The sequence below is a fragment of the Leuciscus leuciscus genome, assembly GCF_965113295.1.
Source record: "Leuciscus leuciscus genome assembly, chromosome: 9".
Classification (NCBI taxonomy): Eukaryota; Metazoa; Chordata; class Actinopteri; order Cypriniformes; family Leuciscidae; genus Leuciscus; species Leuciscus leuciscus.
The window spans coordinates 34,618,680-34,645,133 of NC_138733.1; the positions used below are offsets into that span (position 1 = coordinate 34,618,680).

General features: G+C 41.1%; 2 protein-coding genes across 2 annotated transcripts in view; both read right to left on the bottom strand.

The window, feature by feature from the left end:
* Positions 1-9,054, bottom strand: part of LOC309506572 (olfactory receptor 6N2-like) — a gene marked incomplete at both ends in the record, with an annotated part of 59,440 nt that extends 50,386 nt beyond the window's left edge. Inside the window, one exon of the mRNA XM_082180415.1 lies at positions 8,764-9,054. Within this exon, the coding sequence (XP_082036541.1) occupies positions 8,764-9,054 (291 nt within the window). The remainder of the gene's footprint in view (positions 1-8,763) is intronic.
* Positions 9,055-20,708: 11,654 nt separating this feature from the next.
* The window catches only part of LOC309506573 (olfactory receptor 6N2-like), a gene marked incomplete at both ends in the record, with an annotated part of 52,511 nt that continues 46,765 nt past the window's right edge, over positions 20,709-26,454 (bottom strand). Inside the window, one exon of the mRNA XM_082180416.1 lies at positions 20,709-21,353. Coding sequence (XP_082036542.1) covers positions 20,709-21,353 — 645 coding nt within the window. The remainder of the gene's footprint in view (positions 21,354-26,454) is intronic.

The following is a 26,454-nucleotide window of genomic DNA, read 5'->3' on the forward strand; positions in this document are numbered from 1 at the left end:
GCCGTATTAGATCTGGGAACCACGTTTGATTCTCCCAATACGGGGCTATGAGGAGCACCGTGTGGCGCGCTTCCCTGATTCTCCCGATGACTTGTGGCAGCAGAGAGACAGGGGGAAAAGCGTAAAGCGGGCCGCTGGGCCAGGTTTGGGCCAGCGCGTCCTCGCTCTTGGAAAAGAACCGTGGGCAGTGCGCGTTGTCTTTTGACGCAAAGAGGTCGACTTCCGCTCTGCCGAAACGGCGCCACAGTGACTGGACTGTTTGGGGATGCAAAGACCACTCCCCCAGGGGAACATTGTCCCTGGACAGTCTGTCTGGACCCTCGTTCAGGAGACCCGGCACATGCGCGGCTCTCAGCGAGCGCAGTGAGTGCTGAGCCCACACAAGGAGGCGTTCCGCCAGGGCGCAGAGTGTTTTGGATCTGACACCGCCCTGACGGTTCACATAGGCTACCACTGACATGTTGTCCGTGCGGACTAGTACATGGTGGCCCTGTAGGTATGGGAGGAAGTGCTTGAGCGCTTTCTCGACCGCCAGCATCTCTAGACAGTTTATATGAAGGTGACTCTCCTGGTCTGACCAAGGGCCATAGACCGGTCTGCCCTCTAATAGCGCTCCCCAACCTAGGTTGGACGCATCTGTCGAGACAACTTTCCGGTGCGAGACAACTCCCATCGTCACTCCCGTGCGATACCATTCGGCTGCTAGCCAGGGCTGCAGGGCTGAAACACAGCCATGATCCACTCTGACTCGTAAGCGGCCGGCCGTCCAGGCTCGGTGAGGCACTCGCGCTTTCAGCCAGCGTTGAAGCGGGCGCATGCGCAGTAAGCCCAGCTGGAGCACTGCTGCAGCTGAGGCCATATGCCCCAGGACTCGCTGGAATGTCCTCAGCGGAACCTGACTGCCCGTCTGGAAAGACGCGGCGAGATGTCGAATGCGGCGCGCGCGCTGCTCTGACAATCTGGCCGTCATAGCCACCGAGTCCAGTTCTATTCCGAGAAAGGAAGTCGACTGGCGGGGCAGTAATGAGCTCTTGGTCCAGTTGACCGAGAGACCCAAGCATTCCAGATGGCTGAGAAGCGCTGTTCTGTGAGACAAAAGCTCTGCCTCTGACTGCGCGAGGACTAGCCAGTTGTCCAGATAATTCAGTATCCGCATTCCTTGTCTCCTCAGGGGAGAGAGAGCCGCGTCCATGCACTTCGTAAATGTACGGGGTGCTAAAGATAGACCGAACGGCAGGACGGTGTACTGATATACCCGACCGTCAAAGGCGAATCTCAAGAATGGCCTGTGACGGGGTATTATCTGAATCTGAAAATATGCGTCCTTTAGATCGAGAGAGATGAACCAGTCTCCCGGGCGAATTTGCGCGAGGATTTGTCTGGTTGTGATCATTTTGAACGGCCGTCTCATGAGAGCTTTGTTCAAATGTCTCAGATCTAAAATAGGTCTCAGCGCTCCGTCCTTCTTGGGTACGAGGAAGTAACGGCTGTAAAGCCCGACTCGCTCAGAGAAGGATAAACCTGTTCTATAGCCCCTTTGCGCAGCAGCTTCGCTATTTGTGCTTGAAGCAGGTGCGCTGCTTCTAAAGTCACTTTTGTCTCCGTCTGCGCTAGAAAGCGCGGGGGGCGATGAGCGAATTGAAGCGAATAGCCGTGTTATATAGTATTCAGCATCCATTCTGACGCGCCCTGAATAGCTTCCCATGCTTTTGCACGCATAGCTAGGGGTCGAATGGTCTCTGGGTTCAGATCGCCGCGCTGAGCGGGATGGGGAACCTGTATCAGAGAGGATGGGGCGGCGACGCGCCGCCAGTGCTCGAACACGGGGGCTGGAAAACAGTGCTGACTGGCTGTACAGCATATGATGGCTCGATCGCTACGGATGGAGCGCGTTTTGCTGCTAAACACCCCTGGCGCGAGAGCGGCGTGGGGGTTGTCATGTCTGAAAGTGGGTGCGCGTGCTCGTGAGCGGGCGCAGAGTTTACACTTATAACACGGCCAGTGTTTGGGAGCTTTGTAACCCGAGGTAACTGAGTGGCAGAGCAAGCAGCGGGTAGTTGTGAGCACAGGGTTGTGGGCACATTTACTACACTTGGTACTCGAGCGTGTGTCCGCTTTATGAGAGTGCGCTCTGAGCGTGTTACCATGGGGATAGTGTTTGTGTGTAGTTGTGAGCACATTTTCTACACTTATGACACCTTCGGCCAGAGCCGGAATGTTTGTGAGCTTTGGAGGATCTGCAACCCGGGGTAACTGTGTAACAGAGCGGGCAGTGGGTAGGTGTGGGCACAGAATTGTGGGCACATTCTCTACGCTTAGCACTCGAGCGGCGCATGCCCGCTATGAGAGTGCGCTCTGTGAGCGTTACCGGGGAGACCGTGTTTGTGTGTAGCAGTGAGCACGTGGGAGTGGGCACATATTCTACACTTATAACACCATTGGCGTTATAGGAAACTGATAGAGCGAATGCTTTGATGGCTCATATGTTTAGACGCTCATAAATACTCAAGCACCATCCTGTGAGCGGGAGGGTGCGAGATGCGGGTTCACTTTCTGTATGTAAGAAAGCTGCCGCGAGCTCGGAGAAGCCAGCAGAAAAAAATATATTTATCTGCCGCCAGAGTCGGATTCGAACTCGGGTCCCCCGCGCGGGAGCCTAGTGTTCTGCCACTGAGCCACAGGGGCACACATAAGCTCTTAGTTAGCGCGAGGATATGACAGAGCGTCGTGTTTCGTTTCGGCGTTTGTTTGCAGGCGCGCGTGTATTAAACAGGCTCGTTTACTGCAGTATTAGTATTTCCAGCCGCCTGAACTTTAGAGGGGACTGAGAAATATGTCAGGAACGGAGTTTAGTCCGACCTGGGTGGGACTTCCTCTTTTCACCGGTGCTCGTGACGTCCGCTCTGATATCCCTTGAGAACGGCGCGGTTGCGCGGCTCGGACAAAGGGAGAGAGAGCGGGAAGATGTCATCATGTGCTGTGACATCGTTAGTTTGCAGACGTGCGTGTATGAAAACAGGCTCGTTTACTGCAACATAGATATTTCTAGTCGCCTGTAGCTTAGGAGGGGACTGAGAAATGGAGGTGGCCGGTAGGTGACGCGCACGACCGAGACGCGGGGTAGCTTTCTTATAACGTAAAGGAAGCCAGCCCGTGACCGCCTACTTCTGACATCCCTTGTGAGCGGCGCGTTTGCGCGGCTCGAACAGAGGGGGAGAGCGCAGGAAGGGCGAGCGTCGTCATGTTTTGCGTAGCGTTAGTTTGCAGGCGTGCGTGCATAAAAACAGGCTCGTTACTGCAATATATGTATTTCCAGTCGCCTGAGCTTAGGAGGGGACTGAGAAATATGTCAGGAATGGAGGTTAGTCCGCTAACACTCTACTCTCCTTTAGCCAGTGACGGGGGGGTAGCTTTCTTGTAACGTAAAGGAAGCTATAGCCCGAGACCATCCGTTTCTGACATCCCTTGTGAGCGGCGCCGTTTGCGCGGCTTGACAGAGGGGTCTGACGTCATCTGCTTCGTCCCCTGAGGCGACGGCAGTGCGGGCAATGGCCGGCCGCTGCGCGTCGGTGGATATATTCGCCGGATAGCGAAGCAGGCAGGGATAGCTGAAGGCGGCGAAGGCGGCCGGCTTCCTCAGGCAGAATCCTCGGCTTGCAAGGCGCTGGTTTCAACGGCAGCTTCCTCAGAGATCAGCGATGCCTAGAGCTTCGCTGAAGAGACAAAAATCAGTGAAAGCAGCCTCTCAGCCCATATTTATACCCTCTGCCACGCCCCGCCTCGGGCCGTGACGCGTAGGCGCGCTGCTCGCGCTCATTGGGCGTGACGTCACGCCAAGGGCTCAGTGATAGGCTGCTGCAGTTGCCGCAGAGCAGCCTATGAGCACGCTAGATTGCCTGCTCTAGGTCTGCTTGCTGCCGCACTGCGTTGACAAGATATAAAAATTAAGGATAATTTTTTGCTTCATATCTCGAGAAAAGATGACTTTACCCGTAGCGTAAGCTAAACTTACGCAATACGAGAGAACCTCTCGTAAGAGAACTCTTATACTCTGTCACGGATAGCACAGAGAGTGAGAACTACATTTTTTATTTGATTCATACATGACCAAATTATTGCATGCCACTTGCTTTTACGGAACAATGAAACAAATAAAACAGACCTATATAAGATTATTTGTGGAAACCAAAACACTCACCGCGCTCTACCAGCTAATTAGGTGCTAGACCTATATCACTACAAAAATGCAAAAAAAAAGGTCTGCACTCTAAGAATACTTATTTGTTATAAACAGGAGATAAAAACTGACTATACAAAGGGCTTTTTGCCTTCGTCAAAGACACTGACGAAGGCAAAGATCTGAAATATTTGTTTATAAAAAAAACCCCAGCTAATCCACTGATGAGAAGGCAACTTGACAGAATGTAACACAAGACCAATACCCAACAGAGAATAAGAACTAAAGAGGAACTTAAATATAACAAACTAAATGACGAACAGGTGTTTTGAGATAGTAGATTTTTATTATTTTTTTCTACACACACTGAGATCATTAACTTAACACAAGACACCTGCTTAACTTAATGATTATGGAGACAAATTAATTGAAGAACTGAGCCACACAGAAACACTAAGGGCCCTATCTTGCACCCAGCGCAATTGACTTTGTACACCGAAGCATGTATCATTCCTATTTTGCACCCGCGCAAAGCGGACTTTTCCCTCCACAGACGCACGTCGGTAAGTTAGGAAATACACTTGCGCTCCCGGGGGCGGTTCAGCGCAAAGAGGAGGCGTGTTCCGGCGCAAACGTTCCTTCATGCTATGTTGCAGGTTTAGAAAACAATTGCGCCACTAACGAGGAAAAAATAGTTTAAAGTCAGTGGCGCGTTGCGCATGTTATTCATATGCTATTTTAAGGGCGCATGCTTGATCTACACAGAAGCAGCAGTTTTCATTTTTGCAAATCATACATTATTACGATAGATAGATAGATAGATAGATAGATAGATAGATGATAGATAGATAGATAGATAGATAGATAGATAGATAGATAGATAGATAGATAGATAGATAGATGATAGATAGATAGACAGACAAGTTATTATAAAAGCATACATCTAGCTTACACATTTACCCAAATTATCATACGCCTGTTTAACCGAAGTTAATTTGGGTGGGTTTCTCCATCCCCAATGTCCCTGACGAGAACGTCGGTCTCCTTGGTTGTGAACCGCTGCTGGCGCGCGTCTGGCAAATCCGCCGTTATAATAGGAATCCGCTTTAGAACAAGCGCGCCTGCTCTTAAAGGGAATGTGAGATGTCGCTCTGATTGGTTTATTTCACGTTACGCCCAAACCTATGAATAATGAAGCTACTTCAGACCAACCCCTTTTAGATTTGCGCCGGGCGCAAGAGGCATTTATCCCGCCGGGAAAATAGCAACAGCGCCCAAGACCCGCCCACAAAGTTACTTGCGCTTTGCGCTTTGCGCTTGACACTTGCGTTTCAGATCGTTAAAATAGGGCCCAAAAACTGAATAGAAACAGAACATACATGTTACACTGGTTTCATCTTTGCAAACTGGTTATAAACAGAATAGTGTTAGTATTCTGGCATTGAATCACTTTTATTATTATTATTTCTATTAACAACAGATATAACTACACCAAATATCACAATTTTGTAATTACTCGATATAAAGTATGTTGACAGCTATTGTTTGAACCTCTCAAAACTGATTTCTAAATCGTTATGTATAAAAATAAGCCAGGTTCAGTCTGACAATGTAATGCTTTGCATGCAGAATAACAAAATGTAAAATTTACACCAGTTTAAAAAAGACAGTTATTTTATTCGTATTATTTTTAAACAATACAATTATAAAGAATTACTGACACTAATAGTCTATCATTTTTACAAGATTTTATGGAAGTTTATATTCTATATATAAAGTTATTAATCTGAGCTCATATGATATGGATGGCCCCTTTATTCAGTCAATTAAGAAAGATAATCTCTGATTGTGTTTCTAAAACCCTTATACCATTTTTCACAAAAATGTATTTACTGAGGAGGTCAAAGGAAAGCTGTATAGAATTCAGAAAGGTGAAAACTATCACATTTAGCAATCATTCACAACTAGAAGGCGAGTGACTACTTGATTGAACAATTATCTTTAAGCCCACCGGCTTAACTAAAGTTGCCGCAGTGTATAGTTGTCATTTACCTTTTCAAAGTATTTTTCTAGATGTTATCCTTGTTCTATGTCTCAATGACATGCGAGCAAATAACCAAATAAAGGATTTCAAGAAAAAAAAAATAGGTATTCACTTGCTTCCTGTCACATGAGGCTGTCAACTTCCTATCCCTACTTCCAGGAAGCAAGGCGAAGGCAAACTCTCCCAAAGAAAGGTCATTTTCATGTTACTAATAAGTTTTTTTTTTTTTTTTTGACATATATATATATATATATATATATATATATATATATATATATATATATATATATATATATATACATAATCATGAAGGTCTCTAGAATCATCCAAACAAAACAAATCTTACAAGAGATCTATAGTTTTTTGTATACTTAGTCAAAAGTCCAAATGGCAACTATAGTTGTACATACAACTATACATATATCAACAAGTACATATCTCAGAGACCCCATATATATATATATATATATATATATATATATTAACAAATGTATTTTTACTCTGTTTATTAATGTTTTTACTCCACATTTGGACATTTTTACTCCATCAAATTTATATTAAAAAAATTAAAAATATTTTTTTAAATAGGTTTTTATAAAAGAAAAGAAAAAGAAAAAGAAATAACATTTAAAACTTATAAAATGCCCACATTTCCAAATTTCATTCATGTATAACATGGATAATTTGACATGATTTAGTGTAAGATTTTTTCCCATATTTTGGAAAATGCCGTTTTAAAGGTAAAAAAAAAATATATATATATATATATCACTTTAACCAGTAGATGGCTGCAGAGCTCTAAACATACTAAAAGTTTAAAACTAAAAGACATCTTTTCACAAGTTCTTCCAGTTAGATTCATATCTACAAATTATGAAATCACAATTATAACAATAGAAGTTACTTTTTGTCAAAGTTTAGCAGTTTTTATACAAAAAAAAAAAAAAATCAGTTTTTCAATAATGTTACATTATGATTAGAATCAAACCTGATCAGGATGTTACAAAGAGAAAAGTTGGAGTCTTTAGAGTTCATCATTTATTTCAAACATCCGTTTTCCATATGATTCTATTGTTTCTGATTTTGAGGATGAATTTTGTCCATTGACAAAATTCATTTCATTCTAGTCATAATATAACATTATTGAAAAACAGATTATTTTTCCAGTACAAAAAATGCCTAAACTTTGACAAAAAGTCACTTTTATTGTTATAATTGTGATTTCATAATATGTAGATATGAATACAACTGGAAAACCTTGTGAAAATATGTATTTCAGTTAGTCAAATAGTAAATAGTGGAGCTCTGCAGCCATCTACTGGTTAAAGTGATAATTTGTTACTTTTAAAACTACATTTTACAAAAGATGGGCAAAAATCTTTCACTAAACCATGTCAAATTATCCATGTTATCCCCATGAATGAAAGTTAGAAATGTGGGTCAAAAAGACCCTGAACAGCAAACAGGGGTTTAAAAAAATGGATTTGTTGTTCGTTGTGTTTTCATATTCAAGAGATTATAAGATAGATGCAGCTTTTTTGGGTTTGCATCAAATGTTTTTGCATCAACTTTTATACATAATAAATTTGTTTATGAATAAAGATTGATCTGTTGAAAGCCGTTATTTTGAGATAGATGCCAAATGTTCTCCTCCTATTCATATTTGACATTGAGGGGATGCATACAACATATTTGCCCACCAGCAACTATAGTTACCGCACATTCAAATACGATTTTCAAGAAAAAAAAAAAAAAGAAAAAAACCTGGGGAAAATAAATGCAGAACATGTTCACATAGGACACTATTAACACAACTATATGCATGGAACCATTCAGAAAAATTTGGCCACAAATGGGTTAAATTTCTTCAAACTTGGTTTTCTGTTTTACAGTATTACAACAGAAACAAAGCAGGCTATTTGGAGGCTTTTATAAGATGCCTAATTTTTTTGCGGATATCAGGAAAGTTTAGACCATAAACAATAGGGTTTACAAAGGGTGGTATAACAATAAATTCAAGTGAAATGATCACACTCAGCGCTATAGGAAGCTCCCCATTCATAAATCGACTCAAAGTGAGCTCACAAAAAATAGCAACTGAGAAATTTAAAAGGATCACCATGTGTGGAATACAAGTTTTATATGCTTTGCTCCTGAACTCTCGTGTGCTTCTTTGACAAATTATAATAATTCTGACATAGGTATACAGTATACAACTCAAAGGGATAAAAATTGTTGTGATAGTTACAATCAGGCCATACATATTATTAATAGTAATGTTCACACATGAGAGTTTGACAATTTCATAGTTGTGGCAGTACACCTTTAGCAATTTGTTACCACAGATTGTCAGCCTTGCAGTCAAAAGACCACTAATACCAACAAAAGTAATTGGATAAAGCCATGCTATAACTATTAGAAAAGTTAGAAACCGTGTGGTAATTATGTTGTTGTAATGCAAAGGTTTACTGATTGCAACAAACCTATCAAATGCCATTAACATCAATATTGTAAGTTCAAAAGCTGCATATGAGTAAATGACAAAACTCTGTATGAGACATGCTTCAAAGGAGATTATATGTGCATCATAGAGCAGGTCTGTCAATAACCTTGGGAAAAAGCCAGCTGTACCATATACAGAGTTGATGGACAAGCATGACATCAAAATGTACATGGGCTTGTGCAATGTCTTCTCCATAATTATTACAAGAACAATAAGAACATTCAAGTATATGACAGCACAGTAAAAAATAAACCCCAAAGTGAAGAAAGCATATCTTATGCACCCAAGATTTTCAAACAACATGAAGTGAAAATATGTTCCATTTTCCATTTTCCTTACACAAGGAAAACTTTCATTGACCTGAGGAAGAGAGCAAACAAAGTTCATATGTTTTTACACCATAAATAAATAAACACACAAACATTCATCTTAGAATGTTTAGCCACAGTGTCTTATACCATGTAATGTGACCCTAACTGTAACGTCTTAAGTCTGATTAGTAATATAATAATCATTCAGTTAAATGAATGGTTTAGCACAGCAATAATTCAACACAGTCAAAGAAAAACTGTTGTTGTTTTTAACACCACAAATATTATTAGAAATACCTTCTATTATACTCTGAAATGCCCATCATTGCATCTTCATTAAAATGGCAGGTAATGAACTCTATTTGTGTTCTGATTTAGATGGACTGTGGAGTCACCAGTGTATGCTACTGTTTTTATAGTATCTAACACGTCTCAGGAGGCCTGTTGTGGCCTCTCAAGTCCTCTGAAGTTTGATTTCACTAAACACATACATTAAAAGCATATATGTAACACATAAATAAATAGAGCATATTAGCATATTAGCATTATTAGCATAATTAACAATTCTGCTTTCCAAACTTTCCACTGAAAATAATAATGATTAACTCTTTCCTCACTAGCATTTTATTTTTTTATTTTTTTGATCATTATCACAAAACATTCATGGCCCCCAGAGTATTTTGTGGTATGAATGTCTGAACCTGCAATATATCAAAAGAAAGAACAGAGCTTCTGCTAAAAAAAAATGGGATGGAGCTTCATGACATATTGGATTCAGAACGATTATCAAAACATAGATGGAGTAGATCGAGTCCATAAACACCCCTAAAGCTTCACAGTCCTATAACTCTTCCTAGGTCAACATTTCATTCGGTAACGTTAGGCAATTTTGATTTCTATACTGTTTAATGTTTGATGTTTACCTTATTTGCCATATTATTTAGCAATGCTTCTATCTCTTTTGGATGACAAACAGCAGATGGACCCAAGAGCAGAAGAATAACTTGCAGGCTTAGATGACAGAACAAAAAGTGCTTTTACTGAAGAGTCCAAGTTTAAAAGTACAACAAAACGGAAAAGATGAGCAAAAGGTAAATCCAAAAATACAACAGACTTAGCTTTCTTGCCAAGAAAAATACAAACATAGTAGGCTCAAGACTAAACACAACTGAAAGAAAGAGGCATGCTTATATAGTCAGAGAATGTCTAATAGGAAGAGAATTGGCACTCTCTGCTTACTTCCGGTTTCTGGACTGGCTGCAGTAACACGTCTCTGTCCATGCGGGGGCGCTCGCAGGCGAGTGCAGAATGAATGGAGGTCTATGGCGCTATACCCATCAAAATCCACTTTTCTCAGGATATAATTTTTTGTCTAGTAATTTGAATGTTGTATTCGAAAGGAGATGCAAAGAAATTACACATTGCTGGGTATTAGATTTTTTAGAGTCACTTATTTGCTTTAAAAAGTCTTTTAAAGTGTCAATGACGTCATACACATCGTACGACCAGAGATACTGCTTTACGGCAATCCTTCAGTCGCGTTGGTGCTTTCGCGCTCTGCACTTTCTTTTCTCTCGAGGCATCGACAACACAGCTGACACAGGTAAATACACGTGCTAGATGAGTTTTTGTTTTGTTTGTTTCTGGTCCTGCTTCGGATGCCACGATGCCATCAAGCGGTATCTCTGGTCGTAATCAGTCCTTCACTGACCAATCAGCGTTCATTAGCAGAATGCTAGCGTGTTATGGGCAACAACAACTCAACCTGTAAGAAATCGAAAGGACATAAGTACTCGTTCATTCAATTTTCGACCTATAACCCATGTTGAACTGGCAAAACCTACAATCAAATTTGAGATTTCTCAACGGCAATCGGGTGAAAGAGACACATTTAGCCGTCTAGCCCCATAGACTCCCATTCAGTCTGCACTCGCCCGCGATCACCTCCAGTGGAATTCTAATGGAACTGCAACCAAGATCGATACAATGGGGCTAATAGGAAGTGCCAAGGCTCTCCGTAGACGGGCTCTGATTTAGTGCAAAACAAAGAAGCTAATGAGCCCCACAGCTGGGAGAAAACAAATACTAATGAGTAGCAACACAATGAATTCTACAGAAGCTGGGGCCACCTAGTAGCTGGGAGAATCATTACAGGTCAGCGCCAACTAGAGGCTGGGAGAGTCATTACAAGATCCCCTCCTCCAGGAAGTGAACTACCGGATGTAGGTGAGGTTCCTGTGATCCGTCCAGATAAGGAATGGGTGTTTGGCACCCTCCAGCCACTGTCTCCACTCTTCAAGTGCCAACTTCACCGCCAACAGCTCCCGGTTACCAATGTCATAATTCCTCTCAGCTGGGGAAAGTCGACGTGAGTGATGAAGTTTGTGATCATTCCTTGCTCTCTGCGACAAGATCGCTCCTACCCCGACGTCCGAAGCATTCACCTCCACTACAAAGGGCAACTCGGGATCTGGAAAAGTCAGAATGGGTGCTTGAGATGGAAGTGAAGAGCTGCTTGAGTCCATCTTTCATCTTTCAGGGGACGGGGCACAGTGAAACGTTGCATCCAGGGCTTCTTGGTCCCAATCGCTCTCTGAGGTTAATGTGCGGGACTCAACTGATAACTCTGCCACACTCCTTGGGATATCTGAAGCAGCCTGTGGTCAACCTCTCCCCCACTGGTAGGGTGATGGAAGACCCTCCCCATTTCTGCAACAAACAGATCACAACTGTCAGTAAGTGGGGAATGTTGTTCCCACAAGGCCGTAGCCCAGTCCAGCGCCTTTCCAGAGAGGAGAGTGATGAGGTATGCCCCTTTGCTGTTCTCTGTGGGAAAGCTGTTAGGTTGTAATCCGAATGCTAGAGTACACTGAGTGATAAAGCCTCCTGTCATACCTCTCTGGTGCAGGCAGTCTTGGCTCAGGTAGAAGGCCAGTCAATGGAGGTGTGGGTCTGTAAGCTGGCAAAGTTTGGGTGGTTAAAACTGGAGAGGCTTGAGACGCAGTCTGCTCACTTAAGCGTTGTAAGATCTCAGATAGGATCTGCTCATGTCTGTGAATGGTGGAAGCTTGGCCAGGCAGCACAGCTAGAATACAATTAACATTAGAGGTAGGTGTGGCATCTTCTGCTGGGTCCACTACCATGGTTCAGTCTTGCTGTGATGGGTGTCTGAGGCTGGGATTGAACTTGGGTCTTCTAGTCAACTGATGAGTGCTTATACTGAAGAGTCCAAGTTTTTAACTAAGTTTTTATACGTTTTTAACCCGAACGCTGCAGACCAAGCTTGGGGACAGGGCATTGAAAATGCAACTCTGTGTAAACAAGTGAACGGAGGCTTTCGAAAAAGGGCCTGTATCAGTTGGCACAGACCCAAGATTGTTGTGACCCACCACATGATAAGGGTACAATGAAGTGCAGGCTCGAAGCCAAACTCCATACTGGCTGAGGGAACGGCTAGCACGCGTCCTTCGCCAGTAGGACTGCGGTGCACACACACAGGACAGGAGCTCTGCTCAACACCTAGGTGTGAAGGATCTCACTAAAAAATAATTTTAGGAGCATTTCTGCTCAACACCTAGGTATGATGAATATCACTGAGCCTGGGCGGAAGCCGAGCAAAATGAATTGCAAACCGGGTCTGAAGCTAACGAATGGGGCCAAGCTGGGCATCGGTTGGAAGCATTTTTCTAGACTTCAACAAAACCGGACCAGGGGCCAGGGACCACAGACGTACCCGAGTTGGGGCAGCGAGGTGGAGAACAGGGATCCGGCTCGAGAGGCCCGAAGCGGGATCTGAGTGTGCGGTGCAACACTTACCTGACTCCACTGGGTGGCAGGGGATGCATGAGAAGGCGGATTACCGGGTCCTCGAACGCACCCAGCTGCCAGCTGGCGAACAAGAGGGGGCTGAGGGGTGCAAGGCTTCCCAGGGTCGCACACTGTCAGACTTGCCCTCTTGGGGCCCAGGAACAGAGGAATTTACTCTTCTTTGAAGTGTGGGTACCGCCTGCTCCGTTTTGGGAGCCAGCGATGGAACAGACACACACACAAACAAAGACTCCACCCGGCCCTCAACTGGGGGGAGGGAGTGGATGACCAACTCCAAAGCACCCTCCTCCTCCATCCCTGAGCGGCCCACTCAGGAATGCTTTCGCTGTCGCTTGCCACCTGGCTTGGCAGCACCTAGAGCGGGCTGGGCGTCCGTACTGCGGCTGGCTCTATGCTGAGGCCTGGCTGGAGGCTGCTGCGGAGGCCCAGTAGAGCGGCGACAGGGGAACACCCTCGGCGACGAGCAGGCGGAGGAACTGCCACCGGCGGCGAGGTGGCAGCAGAGGGCCGCCGGGGCAGGATGTGCAGGATAGCCTCCGTCTGCGCTTGGGCGGCAGAAAACTGTTGGGCGCAGTTCTCCGCCGCGTCGCCGACCGGCCCAACCTGGGAAATTGGGAAGACCAGGAACCGAACCTTTTCCGCATCCGCCATACGACCAGGCTGAGCCAACGATGGCGCTCCTGGACCACTGAAGTGGACATCGCCAGACCGATCACGCACGCCATGACACTCATGCCCCAGAGGGCGAGGTCAGATGCGGTGCGGAGCTCACCTATGAGCGCTCGGTCTGGACTACCCTCGTGCATGTCCATGAGTGCCCTGGCAGCGCCACGACACGCAAGAGGAGGCAGCTTGCCCACAGGCTTTTTCTAAGCTCTGCCCGTCGGAACGGGCGAGAACACTCACAGGCCTTGGGGGGAGACGAGGGGCCGCGTCCAAAAAGGGCAGCGTCCATTGGAGGGACAGCCTTGCAACCCTTCACCACTCCTCCGTCAAGGGTAGTGAGGGGGGAAAAACTTATTCAGGCAGTTCTTGACAGAGAAAGGTGCTGTCTACAACCTGGTAAGCTCTCCATGCATTTCGGAAGGAAAGGCACTGGGGCGGCGAGCTGAGAACCAGCGCGGCCCGTCCCGAGATACCAATCACCTAACCGAGACTGTTCGGGACACGGTGGAAGATTCCAGTCGAGCCCGACAGCCTTGGCGGCCCAATTCAGCATAGCTGATGTTTCTGGATCTGGCTTGGGCAACGTTACACTCCCTGAGGGAAATAACGCAGCCGAGTCATCATTTCCAGAGGTCAGCTCACCCTGCAATCGGCATCCTGTCCCCTGGAGAAGCCCGAATGAAACTGCTGGTCGGTCCATTACAGAGGGACTAGCACGCTCAACGGGGCTCCACCGGCTATGATGTGATAGAGGAGTGAGGGGCCCACAGGGTTTGGTAACCGGGCGGGGAAGCCTCACTATGATCCTCTGTAGGGCTGGGTATTGTTAGGAATTTCACAATTCGATTCGATTTCGATTCTTGAGGCTTCGATTCGATTCGATTTCGATTCGGTTCGATATTGATTTATTAGCTTCGATATCGATTCAATAATTAGTAAATACACAAGTAATTAAGTACCTGAGTATATTTTTAAATAATGTGTGCAGTATTAATGTTTAAGAACAAATTGACCCCAGTATGTTTCCTGTCATGGTTTATTTAGCAGAACAAACTGTACAATATTGTACATGTGTTGAATACAAAACACAACTGTAACAAACAGGTGCTTTATTAACACCACTAAAGTGCATGTAACTGTTAGTAGAAAGATTTCTTTCTTCCTATACATTCAAGTTATAAAATAAATGTAAACATAAGCACAAAATGTGCATACTTATAAAAAAAGTGCAACCATAGATATTATAACATTACAAAGTGCTATTTTGTCAACACAATAAATAACACTGCCAATTAAAAGTTCCTATTTTTGCCCTTCGAAATATTATGATAGTTAAAAGACATGGCTACAAGTGAGACTGTGTATCGTGATTCTGTACTATTCTGCTAGTTGAAAATGTATTATGCAGTAACATAATATTACTCTGAGAGAGTGTGTGTGGTGATTTGTGCATACATGTCAGCGCGGCATCGCTCGTCAAGTTCGCAGAGAGCTTATTCAGTCCATTTTAAATTCTGATTTTGGCCGCCTCTCAAATGGGTTAAACCATCGATATATTGCCTATGAAGTTCAAGTAAATGCGCTAGAAAATCCGCACTTATTCAAGGATGTGCATTTATTGCATGGACGGAGAAAGCGCCGACGCCTGCATGATTTCATCTGACGGTAGCATATTATAATCCAAGGGCGTAGGTTTGGCCTCAGCTTTGGTGGGGACATCCCCCTCCCCCTCCCCCTCCCATGAGTTTTCTATATGTAATTAAATAATGAACAAATTAATAAAATACACACGTATCATAGTATGCATTCAACACAACAAATCCATTATTATTATCTATTATTATTATTATTATCCATGATTACAGTATTCCATTAATACTAAAATTGTATCTACTATTCTATATCAAATTCTATTGATATATTCTATTCTTAAATATTAAATTCTTAGGCTACACTCACTCACAAATACATTACATAAATAGAATGTAGAAACGAAAAATGTCTCAGATCCACTGTTTATGTTGACTGCAAGATTCTAAGTTAAGGTCAGCTAATTAACATTCAGTGACTTGCTAACGTAGCATTCTATCATGATAGCGTGACTTCTATGAGTCTATCAGTGCTGCACAGCCTAATCAATACTCTTAACCTTAGTTGAAAGATTGCTGCTGCTAGGTTTAACTGTAACAACATGGTAACACATACTATCACCAATCAATACTATTTTCCACAGTAGAATCTGCATTTGAAAGCCTGGTCAGTCACTACTACTGCTAGTTTATTTGTGTGGCTAGTTATTTTGCTTTATGAAAAAGCTTCGTATGTCCCATTTCTTCTTCTTGGGTGGCATAGCTGATCTATCTACAAAGTACAAAAAGTGGCAAAAAACGGAATATTAAAATGTTTTACTCTGGCCTTTGTATGTGGCAGAGAGACAGCCCTGGTAACTTACCGTCGGCGTCGTCGACGCGCGCGCGCGCGCACACACACACACACACACACACACACACACACACACACACACACACACACACACACACACACACACCACCCGCTCGCTGCCAGTGCAAGCACAAAAGTAGTCCCGGCCCGCGCGTGTAGCCTGTCAGATACACCGCCGCCAATCAAATTACGGCGTTTCTTGTACTGTCGTTGTTTTGGCCGTTGGAATCGATCCAAATAGCAGCGCAAAGATCCAAATAGCAGTTCAAAGGAGCTTGCTAAATATTGGTGGGGACAAATTTGTCATCTCAAAATATTGATTGGGACTAGTACCTAGCGTCCCCCCCTAAACCTACGCCCATGTTATAATCTATCTGTTCCGTGAGAGCAGAACGAACGAGCCTTTATTGACGTTTTTAAATCTGAAAACTCCAAAAAGCAACGAAATTGTCAGACATCCATTAGTGCATGTTCACAGAGGAAAACAACTGAAATACAGCGCTGGTTGTTCTCTCGAACGATACTCGACGACAACGACGGAATCCTAAGCCGTGGGCGAAGTAACGTTAATGGGTGTATTAAATTGTATGAAATAATCCAGAAAAAAAGCACAAAACACTGCAGAGAAAGCAAGTTCAGCAGCTAAAATTTGCTGAGGTCAAGTGACAGCTAGTAACAGCAGACAAATGGCTAGCATTGACATCAGCGGGAATATCAACTAAACGGATGAGTTATAAAAACATTCACCCCCCTCACAGTTGTTATGAAGGGCAAAATTAGCTGTATAGACCAAAGCCACATAGAGATCCAGGCAGTAAACATGTTTTTTTCTGCTGTAAAGTTGGTCATTTTAAAATGGGGAGACAGATTTGACTCACTTCTGCAGCCGCCTGCTTGTACAACGCTGAACGCTCTCACTAAAGTGTTGCCCACAGCGCCGCCACTGGCCGGCGGGCTGAATCGATTCATAGGATTTGATGAATCGATATTGAATTGAGAAACAAATAATTGCAATGCATTGATGAATCGATATTTTTACCCAGCCCTAATCCTCTGATCACCCATCCCACATGGCGCCTGTTGGAAAACACTCACACACCACAGTGTGTCTCTGTCAGGAATGCATTGCTTACTTTTAGAGTCATCTTTGAGTAAATTATGTCATGTATTTATTATTTCTGAATTGGCTTTTAATCATTTACTTGTGTAATTGGCATGATACATTTTTACCTGACAAATAAATGTTACATCTTGATTCATTCTGCATTTTTCAGAAATCATTATTTCCAGTAGATTAAAGTGCAGTCTGGTGTTTCCGCAAATCTCTGTCCAGGATATTTCAAACCGAAGGCACTATGAATGGAGCATGGGGCACATCATAGGGAGACCTTCCAATTTCTGACTATCACTGACTTAGCACGTTGCAAGCTCGAAACTATTAAAAATAATTACACCTTTGTTATGAGTCAGCAGTGAGCGGCCGCTTAGGGTAAAATAGTTGCACTGTATCCTCTGACTATTTCAGGACTGGCTAGTTTGTGATCGTGAGCGCCCATTCTCGACGTGACGTCTCAAAGTGACACTGGGTCCTTAATGAACGAATATTTGAAATTATGAGATGCTCAGAATAATCAAAGACCTAAATTAATTCATAATCAATATTTATGATTATTTTCTAATCAGAAACACAATCTAAATTTGATTATCATTTGAAATTGGAGTCAGATTAAGCGTGGAGCTAAAGTAATATTGAAACTAAATTCCAATAAATGAAGTGAACTTCACTGGAGCGCTTAAAAGACATACATGCATTATTCCTTCGCCCACCATTGGATTCCGTCGTTGGACCAATGGGTGGTCCTTACAAACAACACTCTTCAGAGATACCATTCGAACGGCTCTGAAGCAAAAAGCAACTACTGCGTGCATCCACTTCCGTATTTATACCCGCTCTGCACGGGCGGAGTGTGTGATGCAAATCACGTACGCCAAATTTAATTTGCTCGTGTTCGCATGCTCGAAGTAGATTGGCTCCCTAGCGAGATCCCATTCAGTCGACGTCGACTACGTCCGACGTTCTCGACTGAAAGGGAACACATGGCGGGATCACATGACTAACAGGGAATCACATGATGAAACATGACTGACATGAACCAAAACGTTACAGCAAGTCTATTTACTGGTATTTGCGTCATTATTTATTGCCCCCCCAAAAATCATAAATTAAACCAGATGCTAACTGCTCTTGGTAGATTGCATTAGTCATTATAGAAATGATTTGGCTGCGTCTGTTCTTTAATTAGCGCGTCGTCAGTAGATCACGCGCTGAACTTTCCACTCCCATCGGCGCTGTTTTGGAGTTGCGCTCTTACTCTAATTTGCCCTGTTTTGTAAATCTGGTACTGATTTAAAATCACAGAATATTATAATTTATGTAAAATTCAGTCAATGGTGGGGAAGCGTTGTATCATAAATTACAGAAAATTCTGTCAGTGGGTGGGGAAAGAGTAAATATGAAGAGGTGGATTTTACAATTCCCTCCTCTTTTATCATATAACAACTAGGGAAATATAAGATCATTTAGTCATTCTGACAGGTCAATTTAGCTCAAAAGGAATTATTAATTCATTTATAGGGAATTCGAAAGAATCACTTATTATGGCCGAGCAAATGACTCGTCCAGCGTTCATTTGAACCGGCCGCAACTATCAGCTCTGCAGCGGATATAAATATCCAAACTATAGTGAAACACTATTTATTAGCAAGGTAACTTAGATCAGCAGTTTAAGACATTAAATTCGTAAGCACATAACACAAGTAACACTTCTCTTTAAAATACAAACAAGACTTTATTGGTTATTCTAACACATAAAACTAATATCTAACACAAACACACGCACACACATTCATACGGGTTGCAGAAAGAAAGAGAGTGAGGAAAGAATGAGTTTTAATAGTAAGATGATGAAATCCCAAGTTTCTATATGCACTTATAAGACATGACCTGAACGAACCATCAATCATTAATTTAACCCTTCTATCTTTTCTTAGGCGGGTTATTAAATATATATCAATGCACCAGTTCAGCTTAAGAGTCTGGGATTCCCTTTTGTCGTTGTAAAAAGGGGTTTCCCGGTCCGTTGGCTGGCGTTTCCTCTTGCCTGAGATAGATGTCTGGGGCGGCCAATCACGTGGTGTGCTGGCGGATGAATGGAAAGTCTTTGAAGCTGGAAAGCAGGCTTTGTAGTCGAATCGTGGACCGAAACTTTGCCGCAAAACTTAACTTAGAACCGAGACTCACAACGGAAAAGAAAGGAAAACTAAGAAAAGAAAGAAAATTGAGACGAGAGTAGTTAGATGGCTTGAATGAAGCTGTTTAACCCATGTTCTTCTGATCTTGATTTGGGTTATTTTGTCTGCTCGTCTACATGGTTACTAGTCTATTACTCCATCATGGCTTCTGATGGTTTTGAATCTACCTTTTCTTCCTCTGCCCTTTGCCTTTGTTCTTCCTAACCAAAGCTTTGTTCGGGTGCTAAGATTTTAAACTCAAATGTTTGTCTAACCTCCTGGAAGAGATCTGACCAATTAGACACTGGCTTTATTTAGGAGGTGGCGTTCTCTTCACTTCTTATCGTAAATCATGCTTATCTGTGGTCTCCTTACTCTCCAAGCTCTAGCAGAGAGAACAGAGGCCACAGTTTAGACATCATTAGTATTATAAGAATACGAAACATTTTACACAGATTTCAATCAAGCCATCTTTTGGATCAAGAACATACGATCATACTGATAGGAAACAAGACACACTTTCATTCAAACATCAAACAGTTATAACCATTACATGACTTATATGGGACACACATATAGGATGTAGACACAATATGGAATTATGTAGTTGAACAATGTTTGATTATAAGTCCATCAAGAATTGTTTTGAGATGATTTTATGTAATTTTGTAGTTAAAGTCTCAGTTCTCTCTGGTTTGAAGAGATTTGAACTCTGAGTCATTCAGAGGTCCTTAAGGAGATGGAGGTCTGTTTTGTGTATCTGTCGTGGGCTCGAGCAACTTCTGCTGTTATCTTGATCGAGCTCTAAACGGTGCCATCTCTGAACCAATCAGTCTTTTCAAAACCATCTAACATTGACAACGTTCTTCCTTTAGTTGCTTTAGTTGCCCATAAAGTTCTTAGCATAGTAGACTGGCTGGAGCCTGGATTTTATGGCTCTGGATTGGTGATTTGGGGTCTGGAATGTTGAGTTCTGTGTGGAGTTATGTTTGAACAAATCACCTGGAAGATTCATTTGGGTTTGGTTCGCTCTCAAATCCTACAACACATATTAAGTGTATTTATTCTGGTATTAATGTTACAGGCAATGTCTGTATTCGTTATCTGAGAGGTGACTAAGAGTCTGCCTGACCCATGTCAGGAATGCAGTAACAGTAATTGCTCATTTAACCAGATTAAATAATACATTATATGTGTAGGCCTGTAATAAATATATAGTTGTGGCAAAGATGTCTTGGCACTGGCTGTCTTAAATGTACAGGCTAAAACTCATAACATGTAATATCTATCATTATAAGCATGAGAAGAGATAAAACAACGTTTGATTAAACAATGATTTTTTTGGCTGTATATCATAAACATTCTGGGTTGTGTTTCCCAAAAGCATCATAAGCCTAAGTAGACCGTAGAACCATTGCCACCAATGGTCACCACGATAAACTTAGCTCACGATGCTTTTGAGAAATCCAATCCTGCTTTTATAATACATATAATTTTTTTCCGAATTTCAGGAAAATTTAAACCATAAACAAGAGGGTTCAGGATGGGTGGTACAATAAGAAACTGCAGTGAAAGAATAATTGAAAGGCCTAGGGGGAGATCCAAAGTTGTGACCCGACTCAAAGTGACCTCACAAAAAATAGCAATAGAGAAATTTAAAAGGATCACTATGTGTGGAATACAAGTTTGATATGCTTTTCTCCTGAACTCTGGTGAACTTTTTGTACAAATGATAAGAATTTTAACATATGAATATAATATAAAACTTAAAGGCATGATAAGAGTTGTGAACACTATGAAAAAGCCAAAAACATTATTAACAATAGTGTTTGCACAAGACAGCTTGACAATTTCCCAGTTGTGACAATACACTTTCCACAGTTTGTTACCACACATAGTCAGTCTGGCATTTAAAATAACAGCAATACCAATACAAAGCATTGGATAAATCCAGCTTATAGCTATTAAAACAGATAAAATCCTGGGAGTCATTATGCTGTTGTATTGTAAAGGTTTACAGATTGCTACATATCTGTCAAATGCCATTAACATTAATATTGTAATTTCATTTGATGCATATGAATAAATGACAAAAGCCTGTAAGAGGCATGCTTCACGGGACATCAAGTGTGTATCAGACAGCAAGTCTGTCAGTAACCTTGGGAAAAAAGCAGCTGTTCCAAACACAGAGTTGATGGACAAACATGAAATCAGAATGTACATGGGCAGGTGTAAAGTCCTTTCCAGACAAATTGCAATAATTATAAAGGCATTCAAGAATATAATAGCGCAGTATAAAATAATTCCCAAACTGAAGAAAGCATATTTTATGTACCCAATATTTTCAAACAACATCAAGTAAAAATATGTTCCATTTTCCATTTTTCGTTAAGCAAAGGATGGATTCATTGACCTGAGGATGAAAGAAGACCTGATGAAAAATAGATTTTTACCTAAAAAAAAGATTGTTTGGTAACATATTATTTTACGGTGTCCTTGTTACATATGCTACATGCTACAGTTAATATTAATAACTATAAATGATGCATAAGTACACGCAACTAACCCTAAAACTATTCTTAATCCTAACTCTAACCCTACAGTAAGTACATTTAGTTAATTAATATTACTCTGCACCACTGCATTGTAACAAGGACACCTTCAAATTTAACCTTAAAGTGTAACCAACTGCTTTCATGCTTATCAGCTTTGTATAATTGTAGCCACAATGTTTAATACATCATGTGAATATGAATTATTTAGTCAGTTTAACAATATAAATGTACATGAAATTGCATTACCAGAAATACCTTCTGTTATACAATCTGACATTACCATCACTTTACCTTCAGAGAATGTGTAAATGTGCAGAGAATCAGGTCTAGCCTATGTGTGCTCTGTTAAGAAGATCTAAGAGTCACCATACATGTTATATTATACTCTGTTATATAGCATAAAACAAGTCTCTGAAGACCTCTCTGCTGTGGCTTGACTTGCATAAACAGCGCACCAGAGGTTTTCCTTAACTAAAAACATTAAAAACGTGGCACAGTGGGTAAAAATCTTGTAACTCAAAATGTATACAATGTATACACAATAATGAGGTTGTGAGTCTTTGGAAAGGTATTGTAGTTGAAATTAAACTTTTACATATATGTAAAGTGTCAGTGGGAATATGGTACTATAGAACTAGATTCATACACCATGTTCTCAGTTGTGTTTGTCTTTTAAATGGCAAAAGGTATGTCTTAACACAGCCTTCGCCAGCAGGTGGTGATATTGATCTGTGTATAATTTAGGCAGTATGTGGCATGTGAACCTCTCCTAATATTATGATTATAGTGTTGAATGGTTCATGCTTGAAGTCATGTGGACGTTCTCATTGTGATCAGCATTTCCTTGGTGTTGTGTCTTGTTGTTTATGTAAAGTAAGAAGTGTGCAAATGGTACCTTTTCCAATGCTAAATCCGGTTTAGGTATATTAAAGGGATAGTTCACTTTGAAATAAATTTTTGGTATGTTTTAGCTTACCTCAAGGGCATCCAAGATGTAGGTGTCTTTTTTTCCGCAGTAGTTTCAATTTTGTGTTTGTTCATAAAGTCATTACTGCTGTGCTGCTTGGAAACTTCTGGGCTTGAATCTTTATCTTTCGTTAGTTTAGCCACTGTTTCAAATAAATACCTAGGGTTTTGTTTATTTTCTTTTAATAGGGTTGATAAATAAACAGATCTAGCAGCATTTAAGGCCTCTCTGTATGCAATCGAGCTCTCCTTCCATGAAATGTGAAATACCTCTAGTTTTGTTTTCTTCCAGTTGCGCTCCATTTTTCTGGCTGCTCTCTTAAGGGCCTGAGTTTGCCCTTAAGCCGTCAAGCTTAATGTCAAGCCGCACATTGACGTTCATCACTGTTGAATCAGGATAGCTAATGTTTCGATAATGTTAGTGCGCTATTCTCATTATGCTCATTATTAATAGACATTATTCTTATGCAAATACCTCTTATGAAAGTACATCGGGTTTACGGTATGCATTTCCTATGTATTTCCATACCTCTGCGCACCCTGGCAGGTAGAGCCAACAGGGCAGGTGGCCAGAGCAGAGCTGATGGAACTGAAGACAGGGCTGAAGACCACCAGGGCAGATCAGGTGGAACTGGAACAAAGCGCACAGAGTGGTTAAGGTTGGTCTCTTGGGCCGTGTCAAAACAGGCAGATTTTCTGATCATGCTCTTCCCGAACTTTGTTAATAAAACATCATATGTTATGTGCTTTGAGACATGAGTTAATTTAACGCCATCTCATGGTGACTATGTTATGGCTGTGCACGTTCATGTGTTTTGGGTTTGGAGATGCTCTGAAGGGATGGTGGAATCTTGCTATTGCTAGCCCCTACCTTTGCCTACCCTACCTTTAATAATAACTTGATAATGCAAGATCAAAATTGAAAGTTTTTTTTTATTTAAAAAAACACTTTCATGCTCATTTGAGAACTCATGTGTCAAACTCCAGCTGTCAGTCACTGATTCCAAAAACTTTTAGTAAAAAGTGTGTCATTACAGTCAGATATTGTAGACAATAGTGATAGCATGCACTTTTAACAATTGCTGAAAGATAATTAATTTAAACAAAGTCCATGGCCAAGTACCCAACTAAAGGAACACTAATCAACATAATGGTGACTTCAAACAGACTTCAACAACTTTTGTAAATGTACCATATGAAATAAATAAAGCAAAACGTGTTCATAATAAGTAAACATGATAATGTTATTTTTCTTTTCTTTTTTTTGTTGTTTTAGCATTATCTGGTGAGATATTATGGTAACACTTTATAATAAATGCACGCTATTAATCATTAGCTATGCATTAGTAAACAGTTAATTAATCATTTATAAAGCATTAATAGACATTAATAAGCAGTTTATAAATAGAGCTATAAATGCTTTATTCTTGATTTCATAAGCATATCTATAATATGTTTAATAATTGTATTTAAATATGATAAATTGATCATTAGTAAAGTATGAAAATACAATTATTAAACACCATTATAGATATGCTTATAAATCAAGAAAAAAGCATTTATAGCTGTTTTTATAAATTGCTTATTAATGTCTATTGATGCTTTATAAATGATGAATTAACTGTTTACTTATGCTTAACTAATGATTAATAGCATACAGTGTTTACCAAAACACTGGTACCAAAGTGTTAACAAAAAAAAAAAAAAAAAAAAAAAAAAAAAATATATATATATATATATATATACATATATATATATATATATATATCACTGATTCTTGAGAGTCGGGACAAAACACGTTTTAAAAAACTTTTTTTTTAAATACACACTATATCAATTAGAGTTATATGTTTCTGCAGAGAAAGGTCTTAGCTATTTAACCATGTAAAGGAACAGGTTCTAAATAAAAACACATTTTTAACAAATAAACATGTTTCCCTTCTGAACTGGATTTGTGTCAACTCCGTCAGACACACTAAAAAGTAAACAATTTTAATTATTCAAATCCAACAAGAATCTAAAGTTCTGAAGTATATTGTAATAGTGTTTAGTTACTCTGATATGTAAAAAAATTACAATATATAAACTTAAGTTGTGATGTCACACTATTCTGAAAACTCAGATTTCTAAATATTTGCATTTTCAAACTTTGATTTTAATTTCAATATTGTAAAAACTAATTCCTTAAATAAATAAAACATAAGAGGATGTAGATCAGATGGTCCTTTATTACAAAAACAACATAAACTGAAGGAAGAATATTTGTTTTTCCCAAAAAAATAACAAAAACATTCATACATCCAACGCTGTTGACGAAGATCTGACGGTGTTGACGAAAAACTGACGGTGTTGACGGAAAAACTGACGGTGTTGACGGAAAAACTGACGGTGTTGACGGAAACACTGACGGTGTTGACAAAAAATGTTTGAATGTTCTACCTCCGATTTGTGAAATGTTCACCTGTTTGTCATGATATGTTCTGACAATAAAGAGTAGTTTAAAACCACAATTAACGCTCTGTTTTCTACAACTTTTACTTAGGAGCAAAAATCTGCCTTTAAACTTGAAAGAAATAAAGATTTGACATTTATCGTGACAATTATCGATATCGACTGATATAAAGAAAAATTACCGTGATAATTTTTTTTGCCCATATCGCCCAGCCCTACACCGGCTTCTCATTTCTCTATCTCTGTCTCTACATATAAATATTAGGGCTGGGGGAATTAACGCGTTAATCTTTGCGATTAATTTGAAATGTTTAACGCGTTAAAAAAAAATAACGCAATTGACGCAGCACTTTTTTTTTTTTGCCTCGTTTTAATGATTTCCTGTTGCGTCTGCTATTAAAAAGGCCGAAATATGCCGTCCCGCCCCTCCATGTTCGGCGGTCAGGTTTCATTCTCGGGCAGCTTTCATGAGCGGGTCTTTTCCGCTCGGTATGTGCGTCGCGCTCTGTGCTCCACGCGCACGCGGGCGTGAGTGTGTGTGTGTGTGTGTGTGTGTGTGTGTGTGTGTGTGTGTGTCGGCTCGCTCTGTCGTTAATGGCCCAGCAGCGGCGAGCTCTCCGTTCCGTGTGTGTGTGTGTGTGTGTGTGTGTGTGTGTGTGTCGGCGGCTCTGTCGTTAACGGCCCAAAGGCTTCAATCATGTACTAAGCACTGGAAAAGTAAAGTCCACTCAAGTAACGTGAAATTTCTCTGTTGACTTCTGTTTGCTGAGCTGGTATAGCCATGCTGGGCAACAATGGTAAAATGACCTGCTCTGATCACATGCTCTGGTAATAATAGCTTTGTAGGACTATATTTTGTTTTAATAATTAATAAAATAATAATAATAATAATAATCTGTTAAATTGATTATGTTGATTGATTATTGAAAAAGAATAATATATTGATATATTGATGTTTAATATTTTAATATAGGGCTATTTTCTGTTCCCTTTTTTTCCTGTGTTGTTTAATTAGGTGATTCTAAGTTTAAATATTGATGATTACAAGCTTGGGGGAAGCGCAATTAATTGCAATTAATTACAGAAATTGTGCAATTAATTAGTTAATTTTTTTTTATCGATTCCCAGCCCTAATAAATATATATATTAAAGTGCTGGCAAAGTTACACGTTACACAATAATAAGCAGACCACTGCCTGCCCATTCTCTACAAGTCAGAT